Raw genomic sequence first — 20,741 nt, 5'->3', positions numbered from 1 at the left:
TCTTTGGCTCAAAATTTACATAATTTCATGAAGTTAAGGTTAGTATCGTTCAATTGTTAATTTCATAAACCTAAAGTCCGAAAGGTAGACAAACACTTCAAATGATTAATAAGCAAAATTTTGGGTCACAATTTTTATTGGAAAAAATATTGTGTTAAAAAGGAGAAGAAAGTTAGTTAAAATTTTTTACTTTTTTTTTGTTTTTTTTTTTGTATCTCCCTTTTTTTGTGTTATTTTAACTTTGTTCAGTTCATTTCTAGAATTTTCTATAATATTTGCATATTTGTGAAGTGAATTGACAACATCATGGGTCATTGAATGTAAAATGACTACTGAAGTGAAATTAAATATTCTTTTGTTCTTCTTCTTTTTGTAAAACTCATGAAATTTCTGTAGATAAAGTTCCAAAGATATGCCATTGTTTTTTTTTAAAGTTGAAAAAAAAAATTATGTAAAAATAATGTATACAGGTTAAAGAGTTTTTGGAGAATTGATCGAATATAAAAATTTTATTGAATGTCAATAGATGTTTTCTTTTTAAATGTTCGCTTCCGCTTCAAAATATTTTGAACTTTAGAAGCTCCAAAGAATTTGGTTACGCTGGTTTGATATTGAATGCGATTTGTAAAATCTCATGGCGTTATTTTAACTTTTTGTTCGAATTCGAGGTTAGGAAAACGTCGATATTTGCTGTGACATCTTAAAGGACGAGCTATGAAAATGGAACGCTTTGATGTTTGAAAATTCTTTTGCATATTTAAATATGAACGAACAGATGATGAATCTTGCAGTATTTACGTTTTATTCATTTTAAATGGTATACGTTTGAAGAGTTATACATTTTAAGTGTTATATATTCCGAATGTTATACATTTTAAGCGTTATACGTTTTAGGTGTTATACATTTTATATGGAATAACTTTTAAGTGTTATATATTTTCAGTTTTATATGTTTTAAGTATCCTGCATTTTAAGTGATATACGATTTAAGTGTTATTCAATTTAAGTGTTATACATTTCCAATGTTACACATTTTGAATGTTGTATCTTTTAAACTTTACTCATATACTTAAACTGTTATGAATTTTTAATGTTATAGTTATGTTCCAATTGTCATACACTTGTAACTTTATACGTTTCGTTTTGACAATGATTCCGTTCCCATTTTGACTGTTTAAATTTTGATTTCAAATCACCATAACTAGTTATATGTATATGAAAAGTGTTACACCATTTGGTATTATCCAAAGTCTTTTAAATATAATCTTTAAAACTAAAGACATTAGGAAATGATTACATTTATATAATTTAAATTTAATGTTTCCAAGAAAAGTTAATTTTATTCTCATAATATTAAATGTTAAAGAATCTATACACACATAAAAATGCAAATTATAAATAATTATGGTGGGTGTTTCAATTCTAATGTAATCATCAATTAGATGAGAATAATGTTAAGTTTACTAGCATAATAACTTATTGACATACACACATCTTCTCTCCTAATATGCTAATATAACAAAATTAATCATGTGAATTAAACTATACGAGAGTAACGCATTTCATATAACATGTAAAAGTTTTAGCATACAAAAAGTATATACACATTCAAGTGTTGTGTAACAAGGGAAACAAACGTTTACATGTATGATTTAGCTCATAGTGTATGTATTCTATACATATGTGTATGTGAAGTTGTTATACATAATATCATAACAATTTTTGTCATTTTATGAGTTTTAAGAATATCAAGATATTGTTGAATCCTTTTTGTTATTCCTTTTGATCTATATGAACGGAAATTCGTGAAAAAAAGCAACCTTAAGTAAAATAAGTAATATTTAATAAAGTATAACAAGAATAAAACAGGAAAAAAAAATTAAAATAAATCTTCATACAGAAATAAAATTTTCATACAGAATCTTTCAAGGTTGTTGATTCACTTGTTTTTTCTTCTTTTTATGCATATATTTAAACAGATATGTGTGTTTGTATATTTGGATGATTATACGCATTCATGTTTCATATTTTTAGGACATCTCAAACAAAATTGAGAAAAATGTGCTTATTATTTTAAACCTGTTCTCCCGTTAGTACGTTTTTCTTTTTGGATTCAACATTTTGATCTGTCAAAATGTGGGCATTAAGTCAAAAGCTCTTTCAAGTTCTCATTTCGAATAAAAGAAAGTAGTAGAAGCAAAGTAAAATTTTGTTTTTTCAACAAATAATTTTTAAAGAATTAAGTTTTTTAAGAGAAATGTGCTACTTTGCAACTACTAGGTTTATTAAAGTAAAAAAAAGTAGATGAATCCAGACTGAAAATGGACGTAAATTTTAAAGTAATATTGAAATAATGCTGTGGAAAATTTTCCCTTATTTATTTCAAATTATGTGAAAATAATTTTTGCTTCTTTTTTTTTGCCTTTTTATACCATTCTGTGCAGTCTCTTCCTTTCCTATCATTTCATTTAATTTATTTTTATAGTTTTGATTATTTTGATTTTGTTATATTTTTATAAATTTATAGCTATGCATGTAGACATGCTGTGCTTTACTATATTTTACTTTTTTAAGGATAAAAATTATTGTTCATTAAAGAAGATTTTCTTATAATATTCTTACAATAAAATGGAAACGAAAAAAATGGACAACTCAAGAAGTATGCAATATTTTTTTTTTTTGAGAATAAGAAAAAAACAAAAAACGAGTCCTTATAAATGAAAAAGTCCTTAAGATGAATTATAATTAATTTCGCATAATAAAAATGTCCATGTACATTTAATATATATATATATATATATATATATATATATAAGCATTGTAATATATTTTACTTGGTAGATCTAAAAGACCTCATTTCCTGTAAAATATCAACTTGAATTCCAATTTTATTTCATTATAATTTTATTCTTATATTCTATTTTATTTTATATATCAAAATTATCTTTATTATATGTAATGAAAAATTTTTTCTGATTTCCAATGAGGAAACATTTATGTATAACAAATATGGTTACAAGATTATAATTTATTTTGAGACTCTTATTGTACATGACCGGTGACAGCTACCACCGTTTCATGTACATTTATACTTGTAGAATGTCAATGTAAAATCAATAAAATTTTTGATTAACTCTACAGTCTTACGTAAATAACATAATATGTAGGCATGAATAGCATTTTATAATCTGTTATTTTTTCCTAATACATAAATTATTATTACAGTTTATAATATTAAATATTAATACATTAGACAATAACACATTAAACAGTAAATAATATCGAATTCGACAATAATTCAAAAATAGATTTTTCTTTCATCTATTAAAATATTTTCTCTTACTACATACTCATATATTTGAGAGCTTATGTAGTGAAATTTTCTCATATATGTACATGGATACGTTTTAGTACAAATCTTTAATATGTGGAGGTTTATATATATATATATGTTGGTATAGAAAAAGCACCATAAACATATGCACCATAAAAGCATATTATGTGAATTTAAAATAAAGGAGATGGAAGATTAGTTTAATAAGCGTAAAATATATTATGTATATCTTTTGAAATTTTTTTTTTCAATATTTCTGGTTCATTTGCTATAAATTTATCGAATGTATGTCTAAGTATGTACATACGGGTATATCCAATAATCCGTATGCATATATAGAATTATGAATATGTACTTATAGTATATAAAATTGTGTTTTTATATAATATTAAATTTATATTTAAATACAAATTATAAAGCAATAAATTTTTAAAAAATAACTTATAAAATATATGTAAATTTTAAGAAAAATCATCTTATATCTTTTGTCAGTCTTTTATAGAAAATTACTTATCTTTTTGTTTTCTTTTAATTTTCTTTTTCTTTGACTTTCATCAACAACAAAAATATAATTTAAAAACTCATTTATAATCTCAGATTATGTATTTGCTCATATACATATACACACTTATGATTTACACATAATATGTTAGCTCAATATATAGGCATACATTTGTTTACTTTTAAATTGGATAGATTTTTGTTTTCAGAGATCTCAAATATCTTAAATTCTTTATGCTTTAAGAAAAAAAAAAGAAAATATGAAACTCACTTTATTGATATACAGCATTTAATATTAAGTTTTCTAATGAGTTTTTAATTAGCATATATGAACTCATTAAATTTTGAAAATATTAATGAATAATTAACAAAAAAAAATATTTATATGATTTTTTGATAGATTTCTTATAATATTTTTGATTTTAAAAATCGGAAATTGCAATCATTTTCCTGCTATAATTGTATAATTCTTTTTCACAATTTCTTACGCTCATTATCAATATAACACGATGCAATCTATTGAGGAACATAAAGTGAATAAAATGAAAAGAGAATATTTTTTTCATAATGTACCGCAATTTAAATACCCCCGTCAATTCTAAATGAACTTTGCCTAAAAAACAAAAAAAAAATTTCAAGTTTTCGAATTGTGCTTCTTTTCGAAAATTCCAACTTACTCTAAGATTTCCCCTAATTTTATGCAAAATAATATGAGGTTATATGAATATCATCATTTATAGCTATCATTTCTATTATTTAAACTTAGAGATAGATTTAAACAAATAAAGTGAAATGTTACCATTTTACGAGTACGCCTTGTACTTTTTGTGTTTAAAACAGGATTCCAATGGAATTTCAATTATTTATTTTTTATATTGTAGAAATTCTGTTCTCATTAGGGTTATATGTTAAAGCGTTGAGTTTCGATGGAGTTATGCCTGGTACCCTGTATATCCTGCTCAAAACATCTAGTTCCGTATTTTGTGGGTTGTTAATCAGGTCACAGCCAACTGTCCAGTCAGAGACAAGGTTTAAAGCAACGAGGTTCTACTTCAAACCATTTCAAACATCAAGGTGATTCCCAGATACAGTTCTTAATTTCATTAAGTTCATTTAACTTATAAGTATAGAAGATATTTTTTTAATCTTAATTTATTCTCTTAAATACTAATTGGAAAGAGATTTATTTTTAATAATTATACCTATATACCTTAATTTTATGTACATATACATATTATACATATAGAGATATTTTGTTTATTATTTTTTTTTTGTGTCTTAAGTCGATTAAAGACCTTTTCTTTATTAAAATTACGTTTGACAATTTGTGTTATGCATGCGTAAACATAAGGACGTATTATTATTTATGGTAAGTATATATAGCTAGTAGTTTTCATTAAGTACTTAACGTTTTTGTATATTTAACATTATATATGCCCCTGATTATATGTGTGTAAGTTTAAGACTGTGCTATGTACGAGCAAGAAAAAATTTTTATTTTGTTACAAATATGAGTTTTGTGTATGTATGTGTGTATGTGAATTGCTGTCTTATTGTATGCTGTCTTATCTATACAACTATAGGTATATAAATTGTGGAATCTCATACTCTATGTGTGTACGCAATATTTTAGATCACAAAATAGAAGTATCAATTCACTTATTAATATTTATGAAATTCCTTTAACGTGATTTGAATATTATTGAACTTTTTTTTATTTTGTGTTTTTATATTTTAAATAATATTTTCCTTTTCTATACATCCTTATCAAAATAAATTTAGATATGCATATTTTTATATTTAAAGTTTTTATCTCATATATGTATGTGTCTGCGTTAGATTTAAATGTATGTAAATGTAGGATATTATTATATAATGATATTATTGATAAAGACATAACGTTCTTCTGTATTTCTTGTTCAGAGTAAAATTTTTATTATTCTTATGGAAAAAGATTGACGATGTTGTTTGAAACTTGAAAAGAAGAAGAAGAGAAAAAGTTTATAACTGAATACGGATGAAAAATTGTAACACATTGTATAGGTAAAGAAGCACAATTAAATGCTTACTGAAATTTCACTTGTATAATGATTTCACGTAAATTTTTTTTTTAATTTAATTTTTTTTTTGTTACTTTTTTTTTTGCATCTCATTTAATTTCCATTCAGGACTAAATTTAAAAGAAAATGAACCGTTTAGTGTGTAATAAACTTTGTGGCAGTAATTTATAATTGATTTTCTTACCACACTAATGAATTCAACACACCAATTGCATTAATATCTCGTAGATATGTGTATGTTGCTCCCCGTCCAGATTTTTAAAAATTTTCTATTTTATTTTAAATCTAAATAAAGTTGGGTCAAGCCAGTGGTTTGTATTGTAGCACTTTTCCCTTCAACAAGTGAAATACTGCTCTGAAAAACATTCTATGTATACCTACCACACTGAGGTAGGTTGCGTGAGTTAAGAAAAATTTTTTAATGGTAATTCCATGGATTTTATATAACGGTAAATTATAACTGCCATTTTGTTTTTTTACGGTAGGCTATTCACCTACCTAGCTAACTCTCTATGACTATAGAAACTAGGTCATGATAGATATCATGCACTAGCCCTATGCTCCTTAAAGGAGTGAAGAAGGAAAAAAAAAAAAAATTTTGTTTTTTTAAAGTTCAAGTATAGTATGCCGTGATAGAAGAAGCAACCCTTAATTTTTAAAATTCTACTTAAGTCTTAAAAGTAGTTCTACTCAAATTCTACTTAAATTTTAAAAAGTCTTAAAATTTTTTTTTTAGATATTTGACTTTTAAAAAACATTTTATTGATTAATTTTAAGAAATTTTGTAAATTGCAAAAAATTACAATTAGATTGTATCGTTGCTAAAAATAATTTTTAAATTTTACATATAAGGTTCTGAATTATTTTTTTATAATATAATGGTTATGTTCAAGAACCTTAATTTCTATATTATTTGCTTGATAAATTGCAATTTATAAATATTTTAACACAACATAGAATATCAAATGTCCGACATATTGTATGTTCAAGTACTGCAAGTAAAGTTTTTTAAATTTCGAATATACATAGCTGTACTCTATACGAATTGAATTTAGCTATATGTATACAAGTACAGTTATGATTTATAAAAATAAAAAAGTTGCCTGACCAACTCTAATAAATTAAATGCTAAAAAAAGTAGTTTTTTTACGCAAAAAAAGAAATGTTTTAAGGTTCTTTTTATTATTTTTATTATTAGGCCCATTTTATATATATACATATGTATATTTCACACACATACATATTATGTTAAATGTATCAAGCTCATTTCTTTAAATACAAAATTAACCTGAATTGAATTTGAATCCTTTGCCCTTACACTGATTTATATGTATACACATAACTACGTATAATATATATTATATATATACATATATTTTACACTTCCCATTTGTTTATAGCAGCATACACGGATACACGTGTGTTGAGACATTTAGTTGATCGTACGTGCAAACAATTTTTGTTTTGCTTTTGATTTCTATATACAACAAACTTCAAAATCCTATCAATTATATATTGCATAACAATTTAATTATAAAAGGATTTAGAAATTCCTGAATTGAAAATTAACTAATTTTTTCCATATATACATTTCATATATTTACATATTTGGTATTTAAGCTGTTATACAATTACGTTTTGCACATTTTATTTTAACCCAAAACGAGTGAATTACTCTACATACAAACTTTAATTATATAATAAAAACATTTCAAGTATGGTAAAAATTTCCTTTTTCAAATTATTAGAGGGAAAATAGTATATAGCTCTATAAATAAGTTTTAATTGGATTCTAAAAGCCTATGGCGATTGGCCAAAAATTTTGTGTAACGCGAAATGTACGGAATCATTAAGTTGGTGTCTTTAATAGAGTGTAATTATTACGAGAGTTAAAAGAATCCTGACGCAGAATAATTTTAAATTTTTATTTTGTGAATAATTGATAAGAGTCAAGATAACTATTCTCCTTCTACTGAGAATTTTCTTTTAATTAGAATGTTATTTAAATGCTTCTTATTGTTATTTAAATGTAAGGTACCTACTAATGTAACTATAGCATAAGTTACGTTAGGACTAACAATATTAAATTTGTATGTATAATAATATTTAAGGACACAGTGAAACTTGAAAAAGTTTGTTATTCAAAACTGAGCGATGTTTTTATTCATTTTCCTTGTGGTAAGTCTTGAAATTAAATTTGGAAATATAATTTTTAAAGTCCAAAAATAATAATGTTCCTAACACGTATTGATATTTTAAATAAAAAAAACTTAACTGAGTTTTACTGTATTTAATATTGAAATTTCTAATGGCATGTTTATCTATATTTTAGAAGAAAACAGGAAAACCTTGACCTAAAATTAATTTTACAAAATTTGCATAAATATTCCGTGAACAGGACGAATAACTTTTTTTCTTTCGTAATTCTGTTTTTTTTGTTTTTTTTTTATTGCTTATGTACATTTTAATAATGGATATTCGGTTGTAAATTAGAAAATAAAAAGAAAAAAAAATAATATGTACGTGTGTCGAAAATATAATTTCTATTTCGTAATTAAATTTCAAAATTACTTTTTTCATACCTTAATAAAAAGTGTGTATTCCGGTTGACGATTATATGTACTACTTTGGTTTTCTATCAAATAATCCTTGTTCTTATATATTGCTCATATACACACACAATTATACTAAAGATTGATTTTTGATTCAAAATTTCAACTACATATGAAAGATTATATCATTTTGAATAAAATTTTTTAACAAACTTTTTTTTCATAACTTTAAATATCAAAAACATTAATTCTAATATAATTAATGACTTTTAAATCTAGTAAATCTAAAAAAGAAGAATCAGTTAAGATTGGTTGAATATATAGAATATTATTTCTAACTTTCAAAGTCTTTGAAATACACAATACACAAATTACTCAATATTCAAAATAATTTTAAATTTTATTTTATAAGTTTAAAAATAAAAGGTCCTCATTATATACAAATTTTATTTGAAATTTTCGGTGTATTTTTCAACTTATTTCAATAATGCAACAAGAAAATTGAGTAAAATCATTGTGCATATAGTTTATAGTGATATATAGAAGATAATTTTTTCAATTACATAACAAGCTACTTTTTTGAGGGACGCTAGTAAGTATTTTGATTTAAGTTTTTTAATTTAAAACAGCGCCACTCATAAAAAGTAGTTCTATGGCATAATTATAACAATTGTCTTCTGTATATCACTATAAATTACACACACATATAGTAAAATCTAAAAAGGTTTTTGTTATTTCTTTTTTTTTTTTATAATAATTATTTTTTAATTTAATTTATATAAATAACATTTTGTATAATTTCATTATATATTAAAATATTTAATAACAATTCATTTATATTTTCTTAAATAAATAAATATGTGTGTGCGCGGATGTGTGTTTTATTTTATATAATAAAAATTTTTGATATCGCAGATTTTTAAAAAAATTTTTTTTAAATTCCATTATGTATTTTGTCCATCATCATTTAATTTCATTTCCATTGAACTATTATTGTTTTTATCTGAACGATATGCATCATATAATTCATTATTGATTATAATTGGATCCATTATTTCACCATAATAATTGTCATCATCGGTAGCAATGTCATCATTATCGAAATTATTTTCATCAAATCTATGATTTTTATAATTATTGTTATTGTTAATTGATTGGTCAAAAATTCGTCTATGTAAATTTGATTCAGCTGATGATTGTATTGATGATGATAATATTGATTTTTCATCTTCATCTTCTAATGTATCATAATATTTCGTTAAAGAACTTTTAGCGGCATTTCGAACCATATTAGCGATATCAAGTACCAATGGTAAAATAAGTTTTTGATTATTTCCAAAAATTGAACGAACCTAAAAATACAAAACAAAAAAAAATTTATTAACTTATTGATTAGTTTATTGAATTGGGAATTTAAGCGGTTTGTTTAGTGATTTAAGGTTATAATCAATATAGCTGGATAGTCAATATTTTTTTTTAAACTTATAATTTATAAATAATTCCAAAAAAAAATAGTTCTATACAGTATGGTATAGATAGTAAATTGTGCTTTCTTAAATAATTAATATGTTTCGATATAATCCGTTCTAATTTTCAAATCCATTTGATACTAGTAATTAAATTAATTGATCATTTTATTTATCAAATTTTTTAAGAAATTCAAACATGTAGGAAAGGCGGCCAAGGACTCGGCATCGCGGCAGACCGTTCGCGAGCAAAAAAAAAATTATGCACTGACGACACGAAAATAGATTTGAATTTATGTTATTTGAATTGAGTTTATTTTATTAAGATTGATAAATAAAATAAACTCAATTCAATCAGAGTTGGCCTTTGAAAACCCGAAAAAAAATGAGACTGCTGACGGTACTAAAGTAATGAACTCTTGCTTTAGTACCGTCAACACGAGTATCAAAATTTAGATTCTCAATCATGATACTGAATGAAGGCCATTTACTTTAAATTAAAATTATGCTACCTTGGGTAAATCTAAAACAAAAGTTTTGTTATAATCATAAACTAACACAATTGCATATTTTCAATACTTACTTGACTTAATTTTAATTCTGTTCCTGGTTTCGCTGAAATTTGTGCTGATATTAATGATGAAAGTGCAATTTTTTGTTGTGATGATAAAACTCTTAATATTGGAATCACTTCAACAAATTTTTGACTTAAAGTTTTATGTGTTAATGATTTTGTTATTGCATTTTTAATCATTTTCCTTTTAATTGGTAGTAAATAATCATTTGTTATTTCACTTTCAATATTTTCATCTTCTTCTATATTATTAATATTATTCGATTTTATTATTGATGATTGTAATTGTGATTGTTGTGTAGTTGTTTGTGTTAAATTAAAATTTTCTATTGAATCATTTGAAATATTTTCATTTTCAATAAAATCAAAGTCATCTAATGGATCTTCTGTATTTGGTAAATTAGATGCTGCTGCTACTATTGCTGATGCTCCTGATAATAAATATGATGATGATGATGTTGATGCCACATTTAAATGAATATTTAATGAAAATAAATAAATAATGCAAAATAATTTAGTAAATGATCTCATGATGTTGTTTGTTGTTGATGATGATGGTGATGATGATGATAATGATGTTTTCGATGAAAATATCAATAATAATGGTATTTTAATGTATTAAAATGTTATAATATTAAAAGTATATCACAATTTAATCATAAATTCATTATAAATTTTGTCTATTAAAATTGCTTTGATATTAGAATAATTTGTTTAATTTTTTTTTTTAAATAAAATCGAGAAATTTAAAAATTGAAATATTTGAAAATTGGAGCACATTTATAATTAACATAATTTTTTTTATTATTTTTTTTTTGTTTTCTATTTTCAAATCCAAAAGTTTCTTTTCTAAATAAAATCGGTCCGGTTTTTCTGTTTGCTTTTTCTTCTTTTTTTTATGTTTGTAGAAAAGAAAATTTTCACCAAAGAAATGCAAAAATTTTCTCTCTTTTAATACTGTTGCATTGTATTTAATTTAAATTTTAATTAATTTAAATATTTGAAAAAAAAAAACCAATATATTTTTAATTAAATAAAAATTTCGCGATTATTTTTTATAACTAAATTTTAACAAAAAATGCACAATAATTTCTCTTTGATTCACAAAAAATCAAAAAATAAATTGATGTCACGATCAAAACAATGCCAACCAAAGTAAATGAACTCAATAGCGACATTCAAAACCAACAAAAAAAAAAATTGTGTGGAAAGAAGAAACTGGTTTCTAAAAAGCAAATTTTAGTCAAAATAAACGTCACTTCATTGAGAATTCAGACTTGAGAGGTATACACATAAACAAGGTTATTTTATGATTTCATGAAATTTTTAAGAGAAATTATTATGTGATAGCGTAGCATACTCTTCTTTTACTTTTGTTTCTCTGTATTTTTAAATGAAGAGAATTCAAAATATGAATTGAAAAAGAGTACCATGTCAAATATTATTTCGATTTTTTTCTAGAAAAGACATAAATTAAACAAGGTAAGCAAAGCAAAGCAAACGGAGAAAGGTAGTTAATGACGTGCAAAAAAGTTAAAATAAATAGTATTGCCACAACATTGTTTAAAATCACAAATAAATCAATTATGCTATATATGTTTTCAAAAAATTGATTATTATCACTACAATATTATTCAAAAATCATTATAATATTGTTAAATATTGAATGTTAATATTGTATTTTAATATTTTAATTATTGTCATGCCTCGATTAAATAAGTTTGACAATTATAAGTAATAAAAGTTCATGATTATAAAATTTAAAGCTTATTGGTAATACCTTTGATTAAATTTTAATTAGTAAAAGTATTTTTTATTGAAATCACGTAAATTGTTTTGACTTACACTTGTAGTTTTATAAAAAGAAAGCAATAAAAGAGAAATGGTTGGTAATAAAAGAAGAGATTTTAATTTTTTGAGTACAAATGTATTAACTTTCTTTAACGTATTGTTATTTGTTACTTGTTTATTCACTCGTTTAGGGTAAATTTATTTTAATTATATTTGACGGCATTAAACGTATTTGTATTGAAAACTTTAGTAAATAAATAGAACTTTTTAAAGTTAAGTAATTATTAAAGCCATTTCACAAGCTTTTATAAGGTTTAAGAACATTTGATGTTATGCTTGTAAATTGCAATGAGGTTAAAATTATCATAACAATAATATAAACACAAAATTCCGCATTCTTTTAATGAAAGTTGTGGCAAAAAATATATTTGTAATAATTTCTATTTGTAATGATTTCTTATATTCTCCAATTTGGTAAACGGTATTCTTACACGAATTTTATTCTCTATATCTTATTTGGGTTGTAATTGAATACTGGATGAGTAGACCTTTAGTGAGAGTAAAACATTTGTGATAACGATTTCTTAACTTAAGAATTTCTTTTTGAAATCCGATGACAATTTGGTTGCAATTTAATAAATAATTGAACGTTATTTATTTTATGATTTTCAGTTTTCAGTTTTAAATAATTTACTTAAAACAACCAAAAAAATAACCCCTTCGTAAAATAATGTTATTTTTTAATCCAAAAAGTATGCAATGAAAAAGTAAATTTTATTCACATTTTTTGCACAAGGTATGCAATAAAAATTTTTTTTGTTATGAAAAAATATTCGCGTATCCAAACTGTGTTACGTGGTGATAAAATAAATTTATTGATATCCTTGTAAAACTTTGTAAATTTTACACTTTTCCAATTTTAGAATAAATGAAAGGTATAAAATGTACATGTGTTCGTAAATGCCTTATAAAGTATGTAAATATGCAAGTGAGTTTTAATGCAGTTCAATTTTTTATTGCATATTTTTAATATTAATATTTTCTTTTATCTAGCTATTTTACAAACATAATTTTTTTGATTATGTAGATCATATAGAAAAAAAGAAAAAAATTTAAATTTTAAAATACCAATATAAATATTGTATTCTATATCAAAAAACCAAAGAAAATGGGTTTCCACAATCCTATAAATTGAGAGTAGTCGTCATACCAAAAGAAAAACGTATATATACATATATATTGGCAAAAATAGAAATGTTAACTTTCAAATCGGTAACCCCAAAAAATGTTAAATATTTTTTCTCAAATTATATGGATTAGATAGCTTGTATTTACATAGAGAAAAATTATGGTTAAAGAAATTCTCAATTTGAGATAAAATTTGAAAAATTTTCTAAAACCTACAAAAAAGACCAAAAAAACCGAGTAGAAATTATAAAGGTTCAATTTTATGTAACATAACAATCACTTTGGTATGTGTGGTTATGCTCTTTAACCCAAGCAATTTTGTGACTAATTTTTTCACACCAAAATTAATTTAAACGCACATACATACTTGCAATATTATAAAATTAGTATGTATGTTATATTCTCATATATTAAGTACTCGTATGTAATAAATTTTAGAGCATCCATATCATTTCCCCTCATTGTTAATGTAAATTCTTTACACATTGCCACAAGTACGTACATATGTATATGGTATACATTGAATATATGTATATGTTCGTTGTATTTGTATACAAAATGTGTATACAAAATAATTATTTCAAAATTTTTGTCAGATATGACAATAACTTTTTAGTTTTGTTTTTGTTTTGGAAAGCGTGTGTATAATAAAAAATTCTAAGCCTATATAGTCAAAATTTTAAGATATGTGTTCGGTCGCCAACATGTTACATTATTTTTAACAAGATGTTTGATTTGTCTCTTGCCTTTCCATGGCGTTTTTTAATTGGAACAATAAACATTATAGTTGAAATAATTTTTAAGGAATAGAATTTCAAAAAACTGAAATGTGTACTTAAAAAGAAGCTCATTGTATTTTTATAACATATTTTAAATATATTTTTTTTAGAGAAAGAATAATTTGGTTTTCCAGAAAAATTAAATTTTTTGGTTAAAATTTTTACAATTGTTTCAGCTAAACTTTTTTATTTAGTCAATTGTAGTTCATATTTTCTGGAGCTTATAGATATAATTGGAAAACTACATAAAATGGCCGTATTCACTTGTAATTCGATTTTTAATTTCAATTTTAATTAAAAATTGAAAACATATTTTTTATATAATGAAAACCAGTTGAAATTTTCTTAGAAACACTCTGTAAAATAAAGTGTATGTATAATGTTTTGTTATATAAATTATTTATGTGTATACACATACATATATACATACTTTATATTTACAAATATTATCAACTTTTTTTCTTATTTAATATTAAACATGAAAATTTATTAAAGCATGAAAAACAAAAGATAAAAACTATAAAGAGCACTTTTCATTTTTTTTTTTGTACCGTTTTTGCCTCTTTTTGCCACTTTTGCCATTTTTTTTGTGTTTTTTTCTTGATCTCATAATGTAAAAATAAAAGGAAACAATATAATAAAGTAATATAAAACTTAAAGCAAAAGGATAACAAAAATAAAAGGAAAAGAAAACAAAATATAAAAAATAAAATGAAAATTAAGAAATATTTATTCATTGATACAAAAACATATACAAACATATATCACAATACCATTTCATAATGGTATGACACTGTACACATATACGTATTTATTTTTTATAAATTTTGTGTATACTATAGCCACATTTATACATACATACATAGATTGAATATTTATTATTGTTTAACATTGATAAAGAAAAATTTTTTTGCTAGATTCAATACGAAATGGTTATATACATAATATATATGTACATACATATACACGCGCATAATTGTATATCTGCACGGGTATACACAATGATTGGTAATGATGGTGGAAAACAAGAAAACAAAAAAAAAATGTGATATTGATAGAAGCAATGATTATGATGCTGATATTATTAAGGGTGGCAATGATTATATGGTCGCAATGATGATGGTAACGGAAAAAAAAATAGTATACATAATAATGCGTACATTATATAGTAAAGCTTTTTTCATTTATATAATTTTCATACACAAAAATCAAAAAAAAAATACAAGAAAATTAATGACGTAACAATGCGAATGATTATATGGCAATGCTTTTAATGTACATATTTACTTTGATTTTTTTTTACTCCCTTTTCCCTTCTTTTTTTTTTAATATAAATTTATGATTATAGTGAAATTCTCAATTTTGTACAACCGTACAGATAAATATACATAATCTAATAATACATAAATGAATTCTTGTTTTAAAATTATGTTTACATTGCTCAAAAAACTACATTGAATCTATTAAAGAGCTTTTTGACTTAAAAATTTAAGATGCGTCAATATAATATTGAATATAGAACAGATATATGTATGCCATGTATATATGTATATACAGAGTATATTATGAGAAATGTAAACAAAAATTTAAAAAATTAGTATAATAAAGTATTTTTCAGTATAAAAATTGTGAAAAAATCAAATATTGTTTGACATATAAATGTGTCAAAATACAAATAAACTTAAATGTTGACACTTCAGTGATATGTCAAATAATTTTATTTTTGATTAATTTTAATTAAGAAAATTTTTTCATTTAAATTCAATAAAAGTTTTTTATTCAATTAATAATTAAAAGATTTGATTTTTTCGATTTAATAAAGAATTTCTGCAAATTGAATAATTCTGAAATAATGTTCTTAAAATTTTTATTTTTCTCTCATATCTATCTATATATATAAAAAATATTTTACATAAAACGTTTTAATTGTGTTCGGTTTTACTGGTATGATCATACATAAATCCTTTCTGTGTTGCAACTTAAACTGCTTTTAACGTAAACTTAAAATTGACGTAAACTTCAATTTCACATAAACCAGTTTGACACTTCTTCTGTCACACAAACTTCCAATTTATATGTGAGATGAGTGTAAAGAGAAGCAATATTTCAACACTATTTGTGACGTATATGAAAAGAACTACATGCATATATGTGAATGGTATTTAGCGAAACTTGTTTTTTCAGTTGATTGTCTTTACTTATCTCTTTGCCTATTGAGAGATCTGTTAACTATCGCATAGCTGTGCAATGTATGTGTGCTAAAAATCAAGTTTAAAACCCGTAATGTTTTATTATCCTTTATGTGCCACAAAAAAAAAATTATAATTCTATTTATTACAAAAGTGTATAGAAATTAAATTCAACACGCTCTTTTTTTTTGCTGTTCTGTTTTGTTCTGTATACATTTTTAACATTGAAAAATTTATGGGGCAAATGTGTTTTTTTATTGTTTTTTTTTGTTTTGTTTCTGTTTTCTGTTAACTGATTAAAATTCATTACATTTTTTTTTGTTTGTGTTTCTTTTTTATTCTCGTTAAAATCAAAAGGTGCCTTTTTATGTGCCCTCTTTAATTTTTTTATTATTTTTTTCTGCTTTTTTGCTTTTTTTTATTACTATATTCAGGTCAAATTTATACAATGTATCGGTAGATGTAAGCGCGTATAAACCTACAGAAGAGGAAAATTAAAATACCAAAAAAAACAAGAAAAATTAAAAACGAAAAAAAAATCAAGAAATCTTTGAGGTTGTCGTCATGAATGACGTCATTGACGTTTTTATTCGTTTATTATTCATGTGTGCTATACATTTGGTACAGTTATGTTGACTTTGTTTTTCTTCTGTGATTGTTTTCTCTCTTTTATGTTTGTATTTATGAACCTTTTTTTCTTTCTTTATTCTAAGGACCATATTTTATATTCCATCATCATAGTATTTGAATTATTCTTTAAAAAGGAATTTGAAAGGTAAAATAATAATAAAATAGAATTGTAACTGTATATTACATATAATGTTTGTATGTGTGAATAATAAAGCACCTTTTTTTTTTTTTTTTGAAAAGTGAGTAATATTTTTTATTTTTGTTTTTTTGGTGCACAAAAAAAAAGCTTACATAATGTTATGAATTTATTAACCTTTTCGTTTACAATGAAAAAAAAAATTAATAATAAATTAAAAAATGAATAAAAGAAAATGTGGAATCTTATATCGTTTATGAACTGAAAAAAAAATCACAATTAATGAGGAAAATATTCTTACAGGTTTTTCATTAATTCTATATTTAGAAAAAGAATCTTAATCTTCTATAGGATTTTGTTGAAAAGTTCAAGCAGTCACTGAAAGACTAAGTAAAGAAGTCATTCATTTTTCACTTATAAATCTTATAAGAGTTTTTGAAAATTTGATATATTATATAAAAAAATATACATATATGTACATATGTATTTGGATACATGTTGAAGAAGATTGGGTGCTCGAAATTTACATTAGCAATAAATTTATCTTGATAAATGTTTTTAATTGAGTGAAACCTGCATACGTTTATTATAAACTTTTGTTGAAATTTCTCTTAAATTGGGAAGGAGATGTATATCATATTTCTTTTGGAATTATGATGTTTCGATAGTCCATATATAACGAACCGCCTACCGAAGTGAAGAATATTGTAAGAAAATTTGCGAATTAGAAATAAAGTTAACAGCAACTGGACTTAAAGATGAAATATGAACTGTCTTAGTAAGAGCCAATGCCGAGGACTGTTACTGCCACTACTTCACATCGATTTATAGTGAAGAATTACATTTACTCCACTTAGACGTGATTCATAAACCGATTTCTCTCTGGCGGGACACGAAGGGGTAATGTCATGCGAAATTGTTTCTTCTATTACGCTCATCTAAGTTAATCACGGGTTTGTTGCAATGGCGTATTTCTTCACTGGGCATTGTCTAGTAAAATATCATCTGCATAAACTGGGGAAATTGTGCTCCCAGTGACGAAACCGCCGTTCGCATTTTTACGTTTCTAAAAAAAAATTAATTTGGCTAAAAACCATTCAACCTAAATGATTAAGCGAAAGAGTTAATCAAGTTTTACTGTCTAGACCTGATTCATAATTTCTTGAAAATTTTCATTATTATTGAAGTTTAAATTTTATCTATAGCTTTTTATTTCTGTTTTTACTATTTGCTTTGTTATGTGGTATCCGTAAAACGAATATTTTGAAGGTGAAGTTTTCGGTTTTGAATGTACCATAGATAAAAATTTATGTAGTTTTTGTATAGTAACTACCAACACTTTCAAATAAAGTAACCGTAAATGCATACAAATTATACAAATGAACTCGATTTTTTAGTACTTTTTTTTAGTTTTATATTTTTTTGAAAATGTTTTTCTGATTTTTTGGTTTTGCGGGTAACTTTTTAATTTGTATTTCTTTTGTATTTTTACTTTTTATTTTTTTTCCTTCCCATCCTTTTTTTTGTTTTAATGCTTTAATACTGTGGTCTTTTCATTTTTATGTTTTTCTCTAATTTATTTAATAAAGCTTTTTCATAAACGGCGGTGTCATAGAGCAGAGAGAATGAACCATTATGATATTTTTTTGTTAAAGTTTTATACGAGTATAAGAAAAATCGAAAAAGCTTTGAAAATAAATTTTCTTCATTTTATTTTCCATGTAATAGTTAATATTATAATTTCGTATATATACAGGTATCCCTCGTATAACACGGCACTTGTATAACACGTTTTCGATATTACACGGTATAAAATTTGCGACTTTTTTAACACGATTTTCGATATTACACGGAAATTTTTTTTTAAATTTTGATATTCAACACAACAAAAATGGGATTTCCCCTAAAAATAATAACAAATACTTAAACATACAAAATACATTTCGTAATATGTACTTGAATAATTTATATTCTCTGTCAAGCCACTTGTGTTTTTCACTTTGATAAAGAAAGATCGTTCAAGTTTCAACTAACTAAAGGAAAATATTAATGTCAAATATTTTAATTAATTCTTATCTACATAATTAAAAGTGGTATTTATAAAAAATTAAATAAATAGAATAACGTTAATCCTTTATGTTTTGTTAAAGTATACATACAAAGTGAATAATAAAATAACTTTCTCTAGAGTGCTTGTCTTTGTATAAAACAATTTATAATAATTTCAATTCAAGGTAATATTATTCAAGCTTGAATGTCACAATTCGCACTTAATCTATATTTTATTTAACCTTAAATTTAGATAATGTCTGGCAAAATCAAGAAACAAATATTTAAACGAAAATTTATTTCCCTCGATACGAAAATAGAAATTTTGAATCGTAAACAGTCTGGAGAAAAAAACGAAAAAGAGATCTCAGAAGTTGCTTGGGTCCTTATAGAGAAGTTTTGGCCCAGTTGCAATCTGATTTTGTAGCTGCTTCATCTGATGAAGAAATAACTAGTGACGAGGATTTTCAAGCAAATATGAAAAAAATTAATACTAAGTCACGGGTCATTTTTGATGACAGCGATGATTCAAATTAATCTAATGAAATTGTTTCATTACGATTTATACATTATGAATTTATATTTTTATTTTTGTTCGTTATTACTTATGATTGAATTTATTATTTATTTATATTAAAAAAATAAAGTTAATAAGTTTTTCATTAATTTTTTTATGAAATTTCAGATTTTCTAAAATTTACCTCTCGATATAACACGGAGCATGTTTTCGATATTACACGGAAAATACATTAGTTTTACAGTCTCGTTTAACACGGTTTCGATACAACACGGTTTTTATATAACACGGTCTCGATATTACACGGACAAAAAAATTTTCTTGAATTGATGTAATTACGTTATTTATTGTACCTAACAATATTATGTACATAATTTGTTATCTTTTTAAAAACCTCGTATACCACGGTTTCGATATAACACGGAACCAATTAACCGTGTTATACGAGGGATACCTGTACACAGAGTTTGTAATATATAAATACATTATGTATATGTATACATGTATGGGTGGAAGTGTTATAGCGAACTTATGGCTTGTTTTTTATTTTTCTGATGTTTTTATTGCTTATTTTGAGTTGTTCTATTTGGTTTTTTAAAGCTTTAACTACGAGGACGCAGTGAAAAACAAAAATCCTTTTTCTGTTATTATCAAGGAATAACTTTTTTTTTCTTTCATAAAAAGGTAAAAATTTTTGCGCATGTTCCTATCCTTTAACTTTATTACTATTATTATTTTTTTTCATCATTTTTTGTTTTTTTTCCAAATTTTCTTTCATTTGTACTTTTGTGGCTGTTATTTTTTTTTTGAAAATTTTTTTGTTTTTGTTTCAATTTTTTACTATTCTTTTTGTTTTGTTTTATATTTGGTAAATTTTCTGCACTTGATTTAACAATTATTAAATTCTCAAATTTTTTGAATAAAATTTTAATTAAATGTAAATATTTTTTTTATTGAAAACAAGAGAAGAAATAA

General features: G+C 23.8%; 2 protein-coding genes across 8 annotated transcripts in view; one reads left to right on the top strand and one right to left on the bottom strand.

The window, feature by feature from the left end:
* LOC129606973 (potassium voltage-gated channel protein Shab) overlaps positions 1–20,741 on the top strand; it is a 202,648-nt gene that overhangs the window by 69,511 nt on the left and 112,396 nt on the right. The gene's annotated exons all lie outside the window — the stretch shown is intronic.
* On the bottom strand, positions 9,387–10,667 carry LOC129606931 (neurotrophin 1). The gene is made up of 2 exons (XM_055517578.1): positions 10,497–10,667; positions 9,387–9,799 (listed from the first exon to the last, which is right to left on the bottom strand). Exons 1-2 carry the CDS (start codon positions 10,665–10,667, stop codon positions 9,392–9,394), a joined length of 579 nt encoding a protein of 192 aa, XP_055373553.1. The 3' UTR covers positions 9,387–9,391.

Source organism: Condylostylus longicornis, unplaced genomic scaffold (genome assembly GCF_029603195.1).
Source record: "Condylostylus longicornis isolate FDR11 unplaced genomic scaffold, ASM2960319v2 ptg000022l, whole genome shotgun sequence".
NCBI classification, from domain to species: domain Eukaryota; kingdom Metazoa; phylum Arthropoda; class Insecta; order Diptera; family Dolichopodidae; genus Condylostylus; species Condylostylus longicornis.
Note: the sequence above shows the minus strand (reverse complement) of the source record. Positions and strands in the feature narration are given on the sequence as shown.